Consider the following 20756-nt stretch of genomic DNA (forward strand, 5'->3'; position numbering starts at 1 on the left):
TGTCAATTGGAAAATTATGACTTTAAATCTCATCATTTTAGATTTAACTCGCAGCATTTTGACACTGTAAACTTCAAGTTGCATATAATGATATGCAATGTGAACTTTTCTGTAATGTGCTGCTCATCACATTTCATGCTCTTTTGAGATGACTGATGTTTAAATTTATGTCAACTTGATGGATCTTGTAATGGGATAATAAGAATGTTCACCCAGCCTGTGATATCTCCCAGTACAGCCTGTACTGTACTGGGAGATATCACTCTGCTATGTGGAAACACTGGTATGAATGCCTTTTTAAAATATGTTTGTATGTCTGTACTTTTTGTTTTTTCATGTACTCAGTCTGAATAAAGAAAGTAAAGAATTTAGATCTCAGATATATAAAGTCTCAGATATAAAAAAGTCAGAACATTATGACTTTAAATGTCATAATTATGCGATATTTTGTCAATATTCTTAACTTACAAGAGGCAGGAATGGGCTTCAGAAGGAACTTTCCTATAACAGGCTTAAGGTTGTATGGAGTTGAATTAAATGTTTCCCAACACCATTTACACCAATAAAGGACAGATTATCCAATAGGCATTATAGGCACAGACTCAGTGTCTATAATGCCCCATGCCTGTCTGGTGTTTGCCCCATGTAGGGCAAACAACAGCAGTTTGGACATGAAACAATATGTAAATAAAAGCCACATTGTTTCACCACAGTGTCTAGTGCAGTGTTTTTCAGCCTTTTTTGAGCCAAGGCACACTTTTTTTTACTGAAAAATGACAAGGCATACCACAAACCAAAATTTTTATTTTTTTTAAAGTCCATATTGTTCATATAAAGTCCATCTTGTCAAAACCTCTTGAATAGAAATCAGATAAACACAAGAAGAAGAAAAAAAACTTTCATAGAGCCCTTTTGGATGTACACAGAACTGCTTTTTAGACCAGATAGATGAAATTGGGTAATTTCTCAGGGCACACTTGATAATCTCACTGCACACTAGTGTGCGACAGCACAGTGGTTGAAAAACACTGGTCTAGTTTATTGATATTGATACCATTGGCTGGGAGATGTTAGAAATATCGTTTCACAGTGTATCATTCACAATTTTCACAATGCTGACGCGGAGAAGGGGGCCCCTTGAACACTTTGGGCCCAGGGTCCTGTGCACTTTTAATCCGGCCCTGACACCAATAACCTAATAATGGTTTTTTTTTTTTTTTTTTGTTTGTTTGTTTTTTTTTTAAACTAAACATTTGTAAGCTTTTATGGTGGATAGCTGAGGCTCTCCTGACTAAAAAGGGAAGCAATTTTCCTAAAGCTGCAGCTCCAGACATTCATTCACCTTGTGTTACTACAAGGTTTACGTTCTACCACACCAGTAAACTGTAACTCCCGTCGTTCCCTGCGTCATCGTATCAACATGGCGCCTGTCTGCCGGACAAAAGGCGAATCTGTCTGACGGCGGATTGAAGCCCAATTACAAACGGGGGAGACATTTTAGGAAAGCTATCAGTGTCCGGTGTGTCCCTGCGCCCCGAGGCGGTAGCTATATGAGAAAGCAAACATCTGTGGAGGCTCTCGGACTGGAATAAGGTGAGTGCGGTTGCTCCAACTATTGCCGTGTTTTAAACGCTCCTGCTAGCCCCGACGCGTTTCCCCTTTTTCCGCTGCGTGCTGATAACTGCAAACTCCTTAGAAACCGCTCGTGCCGCGGCGGTTTCCTTGGCGGTTGAGTTTCACGCCGCCTTAACGGTAAGGACTGGACCACGGACAGTCCCGTGTCCTGTCCAGCGTGTTAATTAGTTAACTCGGTAAAACATAAAGTCAACTTTTCCATCTGGACCAACATGCTTTAATAGATTGACAACTGTGCTGAACTGGTTGTACATTGTTCTGTAGTGGTGCCTAAAATAGGCTAATTTGAGTCAAGCGAAATTAATGTGTTGTTTTTATTAAATGTTAAGCGTTACAAAGCAACAGCAGAAATTAAATCCTATTATGTCTTTTTGCGTGTTTATGCGCAAAAGTCAGTAACATCAAGGACGACCACTTAATGAATCAGATTCACATCATAACAGATGCATATTTTTATATTGTTGCGTTTAGGGTTCATTGTCCAGTTGGAAAAAGTTGCCAGCTGTGAATTGCCCCAGTGGCACAAGTCTGCAATCAGGACAGAGTTTATGCCACGTCTGGTTTGGAGCTGAGGCACTGTAATCAGGGCCGGATTAAAAGTGCACAGGCCCCTGGGCCCAGAGTGTTCCAGGGGCCCCCTTCCCCATTGCAAAATTACGAAAAGTGGGAATGATACACTGTGAAACTACATTTCTAACATCTCTCAGCCAATGGTACCAATAGCAATAAACTAGGCACTATGGTGTAACTATCTGGCTTTTATGTACATTTTGTTTCATGTCCAAACTGATGGTGTTTGCCCCACATGGGCCCCAAGTGAGCGTGGGCCCCTGGGCCTGTACTCATAATGCCCATTGGATAATCTGGCCTTGACTGTAATGCTGCTTTTTCTCTAACATGCAAGACTATGCAAGATAAGGGCAAGCAAACATAAAACCACAGTCTGATAGACATGTGTTTGCTGTAGATGGTGTTACGAACTTAAAGACAGTTGGAAGATTTTCTTTTTTTATATAAATCTTTATTTTGATGAGATGTTTTTGTGGGTCAGTGTGATCATAGTGAAGTCAAAGCTCAGGTTCCTTGAATGACAGCCCCAGTGGAAGTTCAATGCCTCACTGGTGTCTGTTATCATGTTAATGGACACATTTTGGTGGTATTCTTTGTGTATGTGTTTTCATGTTGTCCTTTCCCTGCTTAGCAGACATCTTGCAAGAAGTTATGCAGCATCTGCCATCACTGTAGGATTTACTCTGTTCTTTCTTGCTCACTTCCTCTAGAAGCTTTTCAGACTTTAGTTTTCTGCCACTTCGGTGGTGAAAACTTGCTTCGAACATCTGTCTTTAAATGGACCGCCATGGCATTCTTCCATAATGACATAATTATATTTCAACCATTAAACTAAACTAGGTTAAACTTGGCCAACTTTGAAATCTTTCCAGAAATACATGAATATACTGGGATAAAGAGGCCAAGCAGAAAGAGGAACTCCAAAATCTGTTAGATTTTGTTAACAAGCTTAGTTATACCAGAAGCTTAGTTGGGCCAAACACAGTGACTGTAAGTGAAATGTCTCTTGGTATAATGAAAGAGGGATTGAACAAACCCCAATAGCAAATATGTATTTGAAAACATTCACAATCAGGTGACAATTTGGATCAAAGGGCACAATTTACCCCAGAATCCACAACACCAATAAAATACAACAGAAGTCCTGACCCCACAGTGGGAGACTGTTTTCTTTTCACCCAGAACGGACACTAACAAATCGTCCTCCTGCTGGCATTTCATGCCTCCACTCTCCATTACAGTGGACACGTAACCCTTTCCAGACATCTTATGTCTGTCTGTCTGTCTGTCTGGGGTTTTAGAAATTACCTAAAGTATTGGTAACACTGTGCTACTTGCTGTAAGCAGCCAGTGTGAGTTAATCGACATTTATAAACTATTTTTGTAGTTAGAAACAAATACCAATTCATGACACTGACATTTTTTAAACTAATGTGAGTACTTACCAGTCTAATATTAAGTATATAACTTCCTAAAGTATGACTTTTTATGCATTTCAAGTAGTCTCTATGACAAACTGTAATATATTGTTATTTTGGCTGATTTATTCGTGAGGAAAAAAAACATGTCTTTTATATTAGGACTTTTTACAAACTTAAACACTTATCAACACCACATGGGTGCCATTGGGCATATAGTGTCAAAGCTTTCTTTTTATATCAGAAGGAGCTTTTAAACAATTACAGAAGTGGCTTGAGGAGCTTAAAGGGTCACGTACATCAAGAACAGTTACTAATGATAAATAAAACAAGGCTGTTTATTTTAAGTAGATGCAACCATCCACACCACAGTTAAAACCACAGTAGTGGTAAATTAAATTGTGACGGACAGCCCCACAAATCTGCAATTTTTCTTTCTCTCTGTTTTTTTTAATTTTTTTAAATTCACTATTAATATTCTTCAGTCAGAGTTAAATCCCAATCTCATCAATGTTCCGTTTGCTGTCTGACAGTGTCTTTTCTACGAGCTAATTAATGATGTAAGAAACGCGTTTCCTCGACACACTGCCAAGGTCTTTGGTGCTGATGGAGTCCCTGATAATCAGCCTTAACTGATGTCCTTTGATAATTCCCATGGTAACATCAAACCAATGTGGCTGCATCTGAAAAAAGGAACAAAATTAGTTTAGAGAAGATAGCACTCGCAAAAGAGTTGAGATCCAGATTATCCAGACATGCCAAAAATAACATTTTCTTATTTGGATGCAGTTTTTATGTGCAGACATTTCTGTTTACTATCTTCAAAAGGAAATTGTAAAACATGTGTGAGATATTATCTGTTTAATGTGTGTGCTCCATACACAAGTGTTTTTTTTTTTTACTTTGTTGCGTTTTTAACTGTCTTTGAGCTGTAGAGTCCTGTATTGTACTGCAGGTAGATGAGAACGTGGGTTATGTAGACCCCAGGATTGAACCTGGGCTGGGTGCGTTTAGAAAGCGGCAGCTATGCCAGGTGAACTAAAGACCATGCCCACAGGAGCTTTCAGCAACAACAAAACCAGTTATTTTCCTCATCTTTCTGGGTTGTCTTCTTTCCTCCTGATGTGCAACTTTTCTGAGGGTTTAGTGACTTCTGCTGCCTCCATTAACAGTGAAAAATACGACAGGAACAGCTGTTAAACTTTCCTGTTCCCATCTTAAAACCGAAAGCAAGTGGCAGAGGTGAGATGATTACTCCTTGGGTAAAGGGGCAGCTAGCTTCAGGGTGAGCTCCCTTAACTTTACCCAGCAGTGGTGGAGAAGAAGTCATGAGACTCTGCTCTGCTGTGATTACAAGAGCTGTGTGTTGGTTGCTAAAGCTTGTAGCACAAACTAGGGATGCACCGATACGATATCATTATCTGTATTGGCTCAATACCATGTGTATGTACTCATACTTGGTATTAAGATAAGTGTACCGATACCACAACCTATTCCCTAAACGACACTAGTCAAGCCAGCGCAGATGTGTTTGATGACATGTTTTGGACATGTTTTAAAAGAATTAAATGCCTTGAATTTGACGTTTTTGCTACAGTAAAAGCTAGATCTTTGTTTAAAAATCACATGTATAGTTGTATTTAGGTAAAATGTGCCAAATCAAACTAAAACTTGTTGAAATTTTTAGATCTGTAATGTTATTATATTTATATTTGTGAGGTAACTTCAGAAAGGATGGGTAATTTATTACAACCTAATGAAATCTTACAGAGTTATAACAGCAATAATAACCATAGTCACAACAATGTTCACATAAACAGATTTGGTATCGGCAAATATTGGTATCAGCAGATATTCAAATTTCAGATATCGGTATTGGATCGGCACTCCCAAAAAGTGGATCAGTGCATCCCTAGCACAAACATTTGCTGGTAAACAGGTAGCTTCTTACAGCTGTCTCTACCTGCTCCAACGTCCCCCCACTCTGACTCAGACCTGCCGGCGCATCAAACCAGCAGAGCTAGAGCAAGTCATGTTAAGTTGACGAATCAATAGTCGTGCACATCTCTATCATATTCTCTCTTCTGCTCAACAGCATGTCAGCTGTTCTGATGCTTATTCGTAAAAAACAAGAATTAAAGTGCTTAAAGGGGTTTGATTAAGAGCACTTTTTTTTTTTTTTTTTTTTTTTTTTTTTTTAAGTTAAAGTGTCACTTTATTTGACTCCACACACAGCTGCTCCAGTCCTCAGATGCTGGAGCACTGGTCAAACTGTTTGACTGCTAAAACATGCAGAAAACATGTAGTATGATCGACTATAGCAACAGCTTAAATCAGAAATCTGGCTTTTTTTTCTTTTCAAACTTCCGAAGAGTTAACTGAAGAGTCTGTTAGGATGGTACAAGTCATAAGCCTGATTTTTTTTCCATTTTCTATCCTCTAAATTCTCACAAGATGTTTATGTTGTGCTTGTTTGCAGTAGGTGCCATTTTTCGGCTCCTATTCACTAGATTGTGTTGTGTGTTGCCGGTTGCTTCGCCCTAACTGTAATGTATTATTCTATGCAAATACAGCAGAGGGGGGCCCATAAATGTTAGATGTTGTTTTGGTTGTATGAGAACCTTTTTATAATGGAAACATACAAAATAGCATACCTTACCACATCAACCCGAGCCGTTCTGCTCAGCAGAAACGGGACAATAGACAAAGTGGAAATCTGGACACAAGAGGTTGGATTTACAGGGAACATTGGCATGTTAGATTTTAGGATAAAAGTCCTTATACAGTAGTTTAACAAACTGTTTTTTTAATTCATCTAATATAATCTGGTAATATAATTATAAAATACAAATCACATCTCAGCATGGTGTGAGGAGCAGGGGAGAGGTTGGGCTCCCCTGGCTAAGCAGGCAGATTGTTCAGACTTCTACAGTCCATGATGACTGCTGTCAGATTTTGACTCTCAGCTGTATCAAGCATCATCTTCTTGTGGCTTTTGCTAACTTTTCATTTAATCTATTTGTCAGAGTGAATACAATATAGTCAAACAATCCCACCGGCTAGTAGTTGAGTGGTTTTATGAAGTGCTACAACTTTTGCTTTAATAATAATCAGGGTGGATGACCTTCATGATCTTGGTGGAGAGCACAACCTGGAGAATTTGATTATACAGGGAAACCAGGGCACTATGTCATGATGGTGTCCAGGTTACTAGTTTGAGAATGTTAAATATAGTTCCTTCTGCATAAATATACCAGAACAGACATAAACATCTTGCTTTTATTCAGTGTCTGATGTTTAACTTAATAATGAATTATTTTAACATTGAAGAAACCAATAAAACACAATGGATTGTGTATCAGTTTTATTTTGTTCCGCTAAAGCACATTTCAAAGAAAAAAATACACATATAACTTTTACGTTAATTAACATTATTTTTTCTCACATTAATTCTATAAAGTATAATGGTAGCTGAAGTAAGAAATGGAATATAATGTATTTAATTGATAATGTGCGACAAAACATGTTAAACTTGACTGACTGATCAGTTACCATGAATAAAGTGCAGCAGGCAGCTGAGATAACAGTTATGCTGCCCTGTATTGATTATTTGTATCAGATATGCCATGAGTCATCCTCTGCAGCAGGAACAGAGAGAATGAAGCTTTTGCAGCCTGAGATGTAAATTTTTCTGGCATGTTTCCCAAGACACACAAAATCACTCACACACAATCTCCTTCTCACATATCTATAAGCGTTGATATGCTTGCTGACATTGATTTTTTTGTTGTTGTCTGATTTTCCTCTTTGCACCAGCAAAAAAAAAAGAAGAAAAAGAACAAAAGCATCGAGACAGATGTGTTATCTTATTTCTGTTTACCTTCCCCTCCAGCCTCTATGCCTCTCCCCTCCTTCTCTTAGACAAGCTTTGTGACTATTATTAGTGCAGGTTTTCCTAGCAGATCAAAACGCATCTAATGATAAATTTGACATACCAAAGCCACTTCTAGATCTGGGTTTAGTTTGTTTAAAATAATAAGATGCAGTTCTGGGTCCATTTGCATAACGCATCCCGATCACTGGGGTTGAAAGCATCGCTATGATAACAGTCTAATTGAATCTGGAGGAATGCTCTTCATATCTGGATGGCAGCTGCTGAGCATTGTTCAGGAGGTGGTGTGCAGTTTTAAAGTCTGCAGGCAGGAAGCTACCAGATGTGACTGATGGTGTCTTTGTTCTGTTTTATTTGTGGTTATTTTTCAGAAGTGTGATTCTCTGTTGTCAGACAATCAGTTGAACTTGTTTCAATTAATCAAAATCATTAGTTTTTTCGTATATTTTATCAATATTATCAGCCATTCAATTGAGACTATAACTGGCAGACTATAACTCATAGACTATCGGCTAAGATTATGAACACATTCACTTAAAAAAAAAAAAAAAAACTTGCCTCTCTACCTCTTCATTTTATTTCAGTTTAATGTTAGAATATGAAAGCGTGCATATGGCGACATTATGTGCTGCGACGTTACTCTGATTCTGCCAGGCAGCACATTTGGCTGTCTCCCTTGGTCTCGGGCAATTTCACAGTGGCTTGGGCAGATTTCATAACTTTCCCTGGATAATTTTATACAATTTATGTTTAAAAAATGCATTAGCAAACTGAAAAAGTTCAGAGAGCAAACAGTCGCTCAGCAAGAATGCAGAGAAAACAAGAGCTTCCAACTCACACAGGAAAGTCCATAAAGCCTCCGCTGCGTCCCCCATGTGTGATAAAAGACTCCGAGTTCAGTGTTGGAAAAGAAAGACGCAAAGGGAACACAGATGCCTGAATACAAAGAGCGCACAACAACAGCTGCATCTAATTGAGACTGAAATCCGTCTATATCATCTGTACATGCTGCAGAAGTGGACGGCATAAATGAAATGCACACAAGTGCAGGCTTTTTGCCCTTCTACCTAATTGCTATCATCTAGAGAAATAAAGCTGATGATTGAAAATCGGCGTTTTAAATGAAAGACAGTTACTATGAGAAAATGAGAAATTCTGTCAGTCTATTTGCTAGTCATCAAAAAGGAATTAGAAAACTCCTGCTTTATTATTTTCCAATGCTACTAGTTAATTATGTTAAATTTGGCTTCGAAATAGTGAAATATGTCACTGTGAACTACTTTTAAGATCACATCTGCTATGCAGCATATGTGGAAAATGAAAAAGACTTGATCACACAGGGAAAAAACTTTTTAGTCAAAAAATATTATTAAATTAAATTACTTTTATTCAATTGTATCACCAGTGGAAGGTATATAAAAAGAAAGGGAAAGTTACTCAAAGAACATGCATAATAGATGAGATTAAGGGGCCACGTTGTCTGTTTACAGTAGCAGGAAGGTTCTGTGTGGAATTTTCTCGTTTTGATTACTTGATGTAATCCCATTTCCCCACACCAAAATCCATAACAATGACTGGAAGGTCTTGGTGGACAAATATGGAAATGCAAACATTTAAAACCTTTTCTTTTGCACCTTTCCTGTTTTGTGAAATAAGCAAAGTTTTCTTAGCCTGGATACCACAACTGCCGCATCATTCATTGGTTCAACTCCATGTCAAGAAACACTGGAGGAGTCTGCAGATAAACACTCATGAATTTTAGTTAGTTGTAGCATTTTGATTTATCACACCTGCTAAATGCTGCTGTGGTGTAAAGATCTTCTACTAATAATGTAAATGATGCTCTGCAGGATGTTCCAGCACAGTGAGGAGCCTCGCTTCACCATTGAACAGATTGACCTCCTTCAGAGGCTTCGACGGACGGGGATCACCCAGGCCGAAGTCCTCCATGCTCTGGACACCCTAGACCACTTGGACCGGCGACATAGACGCAAGTCGAGCCATAAACCTTCCTACATGCCGCCCTCGTCTTCCTTGTCTTCTTCCAACACAGTCTCTGCATCTTCATCTATGACATCCGCCTCTACTCAGACAAGTTTTCCCGATAACCGACTCTCACTGTCACCTAACAACAACTTTGACACCACCTCCCCACCTCTGCCAGTTCCAGCAGCCTCACCAGTAGCAATAGCTGCAGTTGCACAGAATGGTTTAGTCACCAATGGGAAGCTGTCGCCGCCCCGGTTTCCTCTTGGTGTGGTCAGCGGCAGCGTGACTGCACCGGGCTACGGGTTTGAGGCCAGTGAAGAGGACATAGATGTGGACGATAAGGTGGAGGACTTGATGAGGTAAGACCAGACCAGACTTGGCAGAGAGTAGGCTTATCCAGAATGCAGACTAGATTTGTTAACAGGTGGTTATGATGAGCTTTTAGGCTATGGTATCTTGTCACCAGTGTAGTTGTGTGTGTTACAGTAAAAAAGCCTGACTTATTACAACTTTGTGTGAAAAAACGTTAATGGAAATACCAAAGTTAGAGATCACTAAATGGGGAAAAAAAAAAATTTTAAATTCACATTATGGTGTTTAGGATTTGTTTATCTTAGTTATTTACTGTCCGGCCAAAAAGAAAAGTCTCCTTCAAATCAATGGTCAGACACCAGTATTTTGTTGGTCATCCTTCAGCTTTGATTACAGCAGTTCACTGTGACATCATTTAGATAATCTTCTCCAATGTCACCATGTTCATTTCCATCTAGTGTAGTATTATTACACTTGATGGATCTTTGAATTAATGATGGGAGAGTCCGACCACTATCGGAATAATGCCAGGGACATTTTTCTTTGGTTCTATAAATATAGGGATGCACCGATCCACTTTTTGGGAGTTCCAATCCGATACCGATATCTGCCAATACCAAATCTGTTTGTGAAGTTCAGCGTCTGAAAATGAAAATATTTTCACATTTTTAATGTACAGTTAACCACTAAATCACTTTTGCCATTAATTCAGTTATCATATATACTTTAGGTTAAAGGTCAAAATTGACCCTGCCATTGCTTGTCCTCTGGGGTTTGGGTGTGACTGGCTTGTCTCTGACTGATTGACTCAAACCTAAATGATCTGTACAAGATTTTGGATGTGTCGTTCGCTAGAATCAGTGGACCTGTAGGGATACTTGTTATTGCCTTTTCATGTGTCATTGATCATGTTCAGAAGTATCAATATATCTGCTAAACATTCAGTTTCTACATTGCTGTAGTAAACTCACACCGCCATGTTTAATTCTCAGTCATTTATAGTAACACCCAGAATCTTTTAAGTGTTGTGATGAAGAGCAACAGAAGCTGCTTCAAAGTCTCTGATACCCTCAAAGCTAATCTGTAGCTACTGATTACATCTAATTTCTAGTTTATACAGCCAGACAGTGGTTCACAGTTCAAAAGCTCTCATGTGGTTTCAACTTGCTGGTTGCAGCAGGAGATCTGAATGTCAACAAGCCAGACTATAGCGAAATCTGAATATGCTTTTAGGATTTCTTGTCATACGCTACCCACTTAGATGCTGAAGTGCACTGAAGGGCCTGCCTCTCATCTGCAGTCTGCAACAATCAGACCAGTATTGATTTTAAAATGTGTGAAGATGAAATCAAATCAGAAGGAGAGGAAAGAATATTCCAGCAGGATGTGGCCTCCGGTTGCTTCTCCCACTTACAACCATTAATTATACATGCTGTATCTTGTATTTAAGCATTACAACTGTGTTAAGTGTGAAAACTTGGTTTCTGTTGTAGGAGAGACAGTGCAGTGATCAAAGAGGAGATCAAGTCCTTCCTGGCGAACAGACGGATCTCGCAGGCTGTGGTTGCTCAGGTAACAGGTGAGTATCAGGTCTCCCTCTGCTCGTTCCTGACAGTCACTGCTAAACAATATGTGCTTTCAAGTCAGTCGCCAAAACACCAGAAACGTCTCCAATAACTCCAGTAAAAGTCGCTAGATTTGTCCCAAGTCACTTTTAACAAAAATCCACTGTTGTCATTTGTTGAGGGAGAAAGATGGAGTGCTTGTTTTTATGCAGGTGATGTCCCAGTTCGAAATGCGGTACATTCGTGGTCTTTTTTTTTTTATTTTTTAATCATCATCATCTGAAAAATGAAGTATGAATTGAGATGGCGATTTTTTTTTTTTTTTTAACAATTAATTGTGCAGCTTTGGTATCAACCCACATAGATACTGCTGTATGCAAGCACCAAACACACTGAGTGACACAGATTCCTCATCTTCCAGGGATCAGTCAGAGCCGCATCTCCCACTGGCTCCTGCAGCAGGGATCAGACCTGAGTGAGCAGAAGAAGCGAGGGTTCTTCCGCTGGTACCTCCTGGAGAAGACCAACCCTGGTAACACCAAGCTCCACCGTCAATCCTCCATTTTTTTATTTGAAAATCCTTTTTTTTAAAAAAAAAAAAAAATTTTTCAACCCAGTGTTCCTCAAAAACATCGATTACACACGGATTAATCTTAAAGTGTTAATTGAACAACAAATAAGTTGTTGTGTGTTCCAGTCTAAAACCTGCACTGTGTGGTTCAAAATGCCTTTTAAGGTTGATAACGTGAACATTTTAGCAGATTCTGTCAACTATTTTCAACACTTTTTAAGTTGAAAAGCACTAAATAGCTGATGCTCAACATTGTTTGACACTCCAGGTGCAACTCTTGCCATGCGAGCTGCCCCGCTGGCTCTGGAGGACATGATGGACTGGCACCAAACCCCACCATCATTCAGCTCTGCTCCGGCGGGTTTCCGTCTGAGACGAGGGAGCAGATTCACCTGGAGGAAGGAGTGTCTGGCCGTCATGGAGGGGTGAGGAGGAGAGCTGTCTGAAGATGGAAGCAGCAATAACAACAAGAAACCAGGAAAGAAAAGTCAAAGTGACACATTTATTATATGTGTATACAGTTACTTCAGTGACAACCAGTATCCCGATGAAGCCAAGAGGGAGGAGATTGCCACCGCCTGCAATGCTGTCATTCAAAAACCAGGTATGGAATAAAACTTCATGACTTATCTTGATTACTGAACAATGTGGGGAAGTAATTGGTTATTTAGAGCTCCATGATTTCAGCAATGTGGAAAACACAGCAAGTCCCAGAATTTGGCATTAAAAAATGGAACCGGTTCTATAATGCAGAAAATTGTTGAATTTGCTGATACGAGTGTATTATATGCTTTCCCTTATTATCTAAGAGTTTTTCCACAAACCAATAAGAAAAACAAGAGTAGAGTCTAATGTTTTCTGGCCGCTGCAGCTTCCTGTCCACTGCCGTGCTGACGGGCCCGAAGACTTCACCAGAAAGTCAGTGACGACTCAGAGATCAACAGACACTTGTGTTGTCTCAAAATTGACAGACTGCTCCCTTAAATGTCTCTTAAAAAAACTCTAAAAGCTGCCTCAGTAGTTGTTGTCAGGAAACAAGAACAGCCTCCATCAGACTCTGGTCTGGACTCTGGTCTTCAGGACGGCTGGAGGCTGTTAAGGAGAAGGTCGTGTGTTATAGCGTTGCCTTCAACTTGTTTAAAGTGTCTGACGGCTCTCAGAGGCGGTATACAGGCGCTGAAATGAGTGTCCTCCGCAGGGTGGCCGGGCTCTCCCTTAGAGATAGGGTCAGAGCCGCTGCTCCTCCGCATTGAGAGGAACCAGTTGAGGCGGCTCAGGCATCTGGTTTGGATGCCTCCTGGACATCTTCCTGGTGAGATGTTCCAGGCACGTCCCTCTCGGAGGAGAACCAGGACACGCTGGAGGGATTATATCTCTCGGCTGGCCTGGGAACGCCTTGGGATCCCCCCCGCAGAGTTGGTAAATGTGGCTGGGGAGAGGGAAGTCTGGGCTTCCCTGCTTAGGCTGCTACCCCCGCAACCCGACCCCGGATAAGCGGCAGAAGATGGATGGAGAGACTGACGGAGCTGACGGCAGACAAACCATAGACCTGATGTTTGGGTGTCTCTGAAATACAGGAAAGAAGCTGTCTGATTTGGAGAGAGTTACATCCCTGAAGGTCTACAACTGGTTTGCTAACCGCCGCAAAGACATCAAGAGACGTGCTAACATAGGTAATGTCTTCTTCTGTGTTTATGAAACGTTGCAGATGTTACTGTAGTCACTCATAGAACACCAACGACAGTCTTTACTGTTTCTTCACCCACAAACACGCCTTAATGATTTGACACACACCTGTCTGCCTGCCTGCCTGCAGCAGTAGGATGTTGTTCTGTGAGCGGACCAGAGTCTGAACTCTGGAGTTGATATGCTATGATGAAGTTTGTGTTTTTGAAGAAGCAGCGATCTTGGAGAGCCATGGCATTGAGGTTCAGAGCCCAGGAGGTCAATCCAACAGTGATGAGGTGGATGGGAACGACTTCCCTGATCAGGTGAACTAAATCTACTCAGTAAATATGGCTGTAAAAACAGACTGTAAAAACGTTTTAGTTGTTAAACAGTGTTGTTGAACTCAACACAGGGCTGCGAGGTGTCTTTGTATGATAAGAGAGCTTCAGCCAGGCAGTTTGCATTTGGTCGAGCTGACCTGTCCTCTCCAACCCAGGTAAATCCTGACCACCTCTCCACGAATACATTTAAAAAATCCAGATGTGTCAAGAAATCTTTCATTTTCCTTTAACTTTACTGTTTCAGGTCCCTACGCTGCTCCCCAGCTGGTTTTCTGCCCTGGCCAGAGGAGGCGTGTCCGGACAGAGGAGCACCTCTCTGATTGGCCGCTCACTCGTGTCAGGAGCAGGCTCTCAGGCAGAAGGCGCCAGACTGACCGGCGTATCCTGGTCCCCTCCTTCCCCGTCCCTCCAGGATGAGCCCAGCATCCACGCCGCGCTGTCTGAAACCCAGGACCCCATCATTTTAGAGAAGAGTCACAGCAGCCTGGCCTCAGCCAATCAGGCAGATGAGGCAGGATGCAGCATGGGGAACGAGATCAAGACGGAGAGCCTGGAAGACGACTGAAGGCGGCAGCAGCAGATTTCAGAACAGGTGTCATTATATGCAAGCAGATTTTATAGGAATGTAAATGTGGGGGAAGAAAAGACCAAAAGTTGTGTAAACACCAACCCTGATACCTCCCAACCCTACCTCCAACCACCAACCTACTCTGCTACGCTCATATAGCTATAATCAGTATATTATGGTAATAATTACAACAAACTTTATTAGTGCTCCCCAGCCATTTATGGAAGATTTTAAATCCAACAACACACACTAATTTGACGTTCAGCTCTGAAACACTCGGGGCAACGCACTGCAACTGTCTTTGTTTTTGTTTTTTCCACTTTATTTCGTTGTTGATTGGTTGGAAATGTCGATCCTCTGAATCTTCCATACTTGCTTGTCCAACAAGGGCTGGACGCTTCGTGCAGCTTTCCTCAGAAAACTGCGTTTTTCACAGCAGCACTGTATTTGGGAATCGGATAGTTTCAGGTTCTTGCACTGTGATTGCAACACAACTGAACAGCCTCGGTGTGTGTGAACTTTAAATTAGGTTCATTTTATTCAGTTCTTTTCAGATTTCATACATATCATCACAGCTGATAATGTGTAGATGAATTGAGTGTGATGTCCCGACATTTCAGGACGACCCTTCCCTGACTGGAGAAATAAGCTCATATTTGACAGCAAACAAAAAGGCCAAAATAATTAGATGTAGATTTAGTATTATGATAAATAATAACTGTTGTGTGCTGTTGAAGTCTAAACATTACAGAATTTATTGCACTGATATATTTTACATTTTGTTTCAGTTCTTGTGGAAAATATAAAAGATTAGCTATTTAAAAGAACAACAAAAAAAATCTGCATTTCTATTTCTGCGCATGCAGAATTTCAGCATTTTAATTATGATAAAAGAAGTTTTAGAGAAGTTAATTCAGTCAAAATTTCTGCCCTTTCATAATAGCAGTTGGTGTTGTATTATAAATCATTATAAAGCCTGATTAGTCACATTTACAGTCAGGTATAACTTTAAAGGATCATGCTTCTGTGGAAGAAGTAACGCAGCATAAATCAATAAAGCAGTACCCCCAGTGTATTCAGCCTTGATTTGAGTTGCTGTTAGAGGATTTGATCCTCCCACCATTTAAGGCAAAAAATTATAAAAAAAAATAAATAAAAATTTGGCCCCGTAACAAAAAGATTAACTAGAGTTTTTGGGATGTTTACCTTCTATAACCGTGTAATATGTCATGATTAGTATAATCTTCTGCTTCCTGGTATCTATGAGGGAGCAGAAGACATATCCGAATGTGTTCAATGTGATTTTGAGCAAAGTTTATGTGTCAGATATGTTGCATTGGGCTCTAAATGGTTAATCATGAATGCCATATTGGCCATTTTCACACTTTATACACTCCAGTGTATAAAGTTTTGTTTTGCCTATGGTAGAGATGTACCATCACACTGCTCAAAACAAGACTGAACACACCGTTCCTGCGACGGCATTTGTACTGATGTTTTAACCTAAAACCTGATAATAACTTTGGAATCGCTGAATAAAATACTCATAAGAGAAACTATTGACTGCTCTCTGATGCTGTCAGTCCAGTTATCCATCCCACTGTCCATGTCGGTAAACAGTAGCAGATGTAACTGCAACTCTCCATCACAGTTAAGGTGGCGCTGCAAGCTGGTGCGACATGCAAGGGACTGCCAAATTAATCTACAAGCAAATATTTCAGAAGATCCCATGCATTTTTGGGGAGGCGCTCCCTACATGTTTATCTGTGTTGCTCATTCCACATAAGCATGATCCTCTCAAGTTGCTGTTTGTTGTAGGAGCAACTAATCAGGCATAAAGTACAATTACCAATTGGTTTTTTTTTTTTTTTTAAAAAAAGAAAAAAAAAAGGAAATAATTGACTGAATCACCGACAGAAAAACTCCAGTGGCATTAAACAGTGAGTTTCAGTATTAAGTCCTCAGATTTAATTCAGGTGGTAATAATTACAGCCTTACTTAGCTTACATGTGAACCGCAGCCAAAATGTCAGGCAGAAATGTACATAAACCAGTCAACCTGATGTCACTGTGACTGGTCCTTATCCAGTCATTCGTGCCCAAGAATGATTGATCACTGTGAGATAATCTGTCATCAGTACCGATCAGACAGTGAGGAGGGATTCATGTTTAAGATACTACAGATGGAAAAAAAAAAAAGTATTGAATACGTACTTATACTACATACATACAGAATACTGTATGTTTCCTAATCCATTTCTATTTACATTATATATTCATTTAAGCATTTAATGAGAGAAACTATCAGTATGAGTCTGACTTGTTGGTGAAAGGTGAGTGAAACAATAGCCAAAATGTTAAGTTTTAATATCTATGTGTATGAGAACTATAGATGATAATGGTCAGAGAGAGATGTTAACTAAAGGCACATCAGATGTGTCAAATTATTGCAATGTGTTCTTTTTTAAAGGTATATTCCTTCTTGTTTTCCATATGCCATGTGTTATAAACACATATCGTCACCCCTAAGTTGTATTTTTATTTTAAATGACACTTTATTGATTATTATGGTGCTTAGAGTCCCTGCTGCTCAAATATTTAATGGATCACTAAGAGTGGCTGGAAGACCAGAGCAGCAGCAGGAGAAAGAGGAAAAAAAAGTTTTGCTTTTTCTTTTAGATCAGTATTTGGTGGATTTTTAGGAACCAGCCACTTCAGGTATAAAAAATATTTGATTAAACTTTACAGCCACTGTAGGAGTCCCACAGCTATTAAGAGTCATTTAAAGTTGGAGTTTTTTCTTTGGAAAGAAAGAGAAAGTGGCTACTACAAGTTTATTTTATGGCCACAAGGGGCCAAAAATCAGGCTGAAAATCACATAATGCTTACATGCTCACAAATGATTAATAACTCATCCAGCAGTATTAGCTTGAAGTCATGGATTAAATAGGCGACGCTGCTTCTTCTCCATTCATTTACAATGGAACCTGCATGATAAGTCAAACCCCCCCTCGTGTTGAGACCATAACACCTAAAATATTGTAAATATTGACAAGAGGGCATTGCGTATTAATCTAGTGAACAGACCAGTGCTGCATGTGAGCTGCTTGCTCGTAGGTGTAAATGGTAAAAAGAAAAAACACTCTTACTCTTAAATCGTAATGTTTAAAGCAGCACTAATGAAGCTTGGCCAGTTTTGTCACTAGCACACCCCTGAGCAATGGAAATCCATCTTTATCCTGTCTCTTCTTTGAGATCTCTCCAACCAGTAAAAGTCAGTCTGATGTTGACTTTTATCTTTGGCTCTCCCACCAGCGCTCTCTTTTCCTCACATCCTCTGAAAAATAACTTGTTGGGTTATTTGTAATCATTGGATGTGCTTCAGCATGGCCAGTGTGTTGATATGGAGTTGCTAGCGTGTGACGTAGCGCTGTAATGTGCATAATGAATATCAGTGAGCTGTCACGCATCAGAAGCGCAGGGTTTTAGGAACAGAAACGTATGTAGTGTTGCTTTAAGAACTTCACAAAAAGTATTTAATTTTTCCCCACTAGCAGCGTACATTTAACTGTTTAATTTGGCAAAGTTTTATTTGAAGTATCACTGAACAAATGCGAGCAGAGGGTTGAGTTTAGCATTCAGCGTTAGCACCACTTGGAGGCTGATTAAGCTAGGAGGCTATCTCTTTTAGCATGCTTCTGGAGACCTAAATCAATATTTGTAAAATTACAAAAATGTTTAACCCTAATGACTGAAAAATAGAAGTTTCAGGTTTCACTCTAAACCCTCAGCTGCTAAATCTTATGATGAGATCAACACTATAGACGTGTAACTAACTTTATAAAGGCTTTACAACCGTTTGAAAGCAGTGGTCTTCTGCGGCATTGCTGACCAGAAACTAAAACAATGAGTTAAAGGAGACTAAAAAGTTGAGAGGGCCGAAGAGTCCTGAACAATCTGGGGTTTAACAAATTGTTTCAAAGATGAGTGTAGCTTTAAATGAGATTGTTTTGCAAAAAGTTAGCATTTAAAGTTAGCCATGTGAAACCCTCACACTGGATAATAAGTAAATAAAATTGGCATCCATTTTGGCTTTGGTTCATCTATGTGGTGTGTGCACACGCACGCACGCGCGCATGCACGCACACACACACACACACACACACACACACACACACACACACGATGAGGACTTCTACAGTGGCTGTATTGTTGTATCACTGCTAGTGAAATAACACTTTGTTTTCTGTTACAGCCAACACTGCTGGCTTCATTCATCACTGTTTGTCATCAGGTGCTTTTCAAGCTAAGCTATTAGATCAGAGTTTAAACTTTACACATATACCTCACCCCCGCCCCCCCTCTTTCTTCTATAAGCTAGACCCCTCCTCTTTCTCCACAGCTACTTCAATGTGAATCAGTTTTTAAGCTGTCGAGGAAAAAGAAGATAAATAACAGCAAACTGATTAAGCTGTGTTTAAAAAGAGAAAATAGAAACAAAGGGAAGCTCTTTCTCAAACTACAGCCGATGATTATCATGTTTAAACATAAAGGGAAGTTCCACTCTAAAAAAGGAATCCTTGGTTTGATAAGCTCCCGCATTCGCCATGAAATACCAAACTAGTTCCTCCATTTCCTCTGGTGGAGAATAAACACCAGTCTCAAGTGTTTTAGATTAAATGTTGGCAAAAAGTGAAGTTAAAGATGAATTTTCTCTAATTGTGCGGCAGCAGAGCTGTCCTGTGTTTCTTTGCTTTAAGCTTTTAAGGCATCAGTTATGTAGCTTTTTGTTATCTTGATTACTCACACCAAAATATATATATATGTATATTTCTTTTTTTTATGTAAGTCTGCTAAGCAGAAGCCTTTCTGAAATTAATCTTTAGATTAATTTAAGACCACATGCTGTTTGGAGATTATTTCAGGATTTAAATGATTTTGTGCTGCCTTCATGGTCTTCATGCATTTTATGTTTTATTCTTTTCTGTGGGTTTAGGACGGAAAGTTGGGTTGCCATGTTGGAAACTAAAAGAAAATGTATCAAAAATGTGATTTATCAACAGAAGTAAATGGGAAGCAGCTGAGGTTGTTGGTGTTACTGAGTTATTAAACATCCGACCAAATTAACCAGATGTGCTGGTTTCACACCTGCAGCCTCAGTTGTTTTTCCTGCTTTCAGTCCTTTTGATTTTAAGTTCTCTGTATTTCATTTAGCCTCATTTAATGATTTTTTTTAAGGCATATAAAGTCAGATTCCCCATGAAAGTAAATTGTAGCACAGTAACTTTGCTCTTCCAGTTCTAGCATCAGGTACTCGTCATGTCTTTTCATTAGTCTGAACACTTCTGTCATCTGCCTTCCGTCATGTGTTGCCTTTTATTCCAGTTCGATGTAGAAAAGGACGAGTTTCTGTTGCTGGAAAACCTGCTTTGCCTGCAACTTCAGCATCGATCACCTGTCTTTGCTTGAACGCAGCTGGCTCTTCCAGAGTGGGAGAGGTATGCGTCCTCTGGCTCATGGCTGTTTTGACAGGATCTGATCTGAGCTCTCTAAAGATCTGGTGTCCTAACAGTCTCAGACGGTTTGTCTCGGTGTTAAGATGCCGTCTGACAGCTGAAGAGTAGGAATGCTGTTTCTCATGACATCTATTTGCAGCCTTAATGTTCTCCAATCAGAAATACTACGGTAAAATGAACATATCTTTCAGCAGCTTCAAGATGGGGGTTGCCATTTCAGTCTGGCAATAAGCTTCATTAAATCTCTGTCAAATGAAAAATATCAAACCTCAGCTGGATGTTTGTCGTTTAAGTTTCAATTGATCTTTTTCCTTTGATCTTCTTTTCTATTTCCAGATTTAGTGCCTTTTTTGGACAGTAGACTGTTGTGTAATCGCTATGTAGAAAATCTACATATGCATTTTGTTACTTTTTCATCTGTTGGATAAACCTTTGTTATTTTTAAGGTGTGTTTTTATTGATATTCTATTTACACAGGGGAATAAAAACCGATCAGACTCCATACCGACTGTTGCTGTGTTTGATTCAACAAATTTTTTATATATATATAAATATATATAAATATAAATATATATATATATAAATATAAATATATATAAATATATATATATAAATATATATAAATATATATATATATATAAAACAAAAAAAAACAATACAGACATTACATCATAACAATAGACAAATCTCACAGAGTTTAAGAGGCCCCAAG

General features: G+C 39.5%; 1 protein-coding gene across 3 annotated transcripts; it reads left to right on the plus strand.

The window, feature by feature from the left end:
• Positions 1–1427: 1427 nt before the first annotated feature.
• Positions 1428–20539, plus strand: LOC306757868 (homeobox-containing protein 1-like). 3 transcript variants are annotated; one of them, XM_079243039.1, is made up of 10 exons: positions 1428–1593; positions 9366–9863; positions 11310–11395; positions 11803–11913; positions 12221–12377; positions 12474–12556; positions 13530–13625; positions 13849–13943; positions 14033–14116; positions 14206–20539. In XM_079243039.1, the coding sequence occupies exons 2-10, from the start codon at positions 9367–9369 to the stop codon at positions 14524–14526; spliced, it is 1530 nt and encodes a 509-aa protein (XP_079099165.1). In that variant the 5' UTR covers positions 1428–1593; position 9366; the 3' UTR covers positions 14527–20539. The 3 variants fall into 3 exon arrangements, with proteins under 3 accessions (XP_079099165.1, XP_079099166.1, XP_079099167.1); XM_079243040.1 differs by having other exon boundaries at positions 13852–13943; XM_079243041.1 differs by having other exon boundaries at positions 13855–13943.
• Positions 20540–20756: the final 217 nt, after the last annotated feature.

This window comes from Telmatherina bonti (genome assembly GCF_933228915.1).
Source record: "Telmatherina bonti genome assembly, chromosome: 1".
NCBI lineage: Eukaryota > Metazoa > Chordata > Actinopteri > Atheriniformes > Telmatherinidae > Telmatherina > Telmatherina bonti.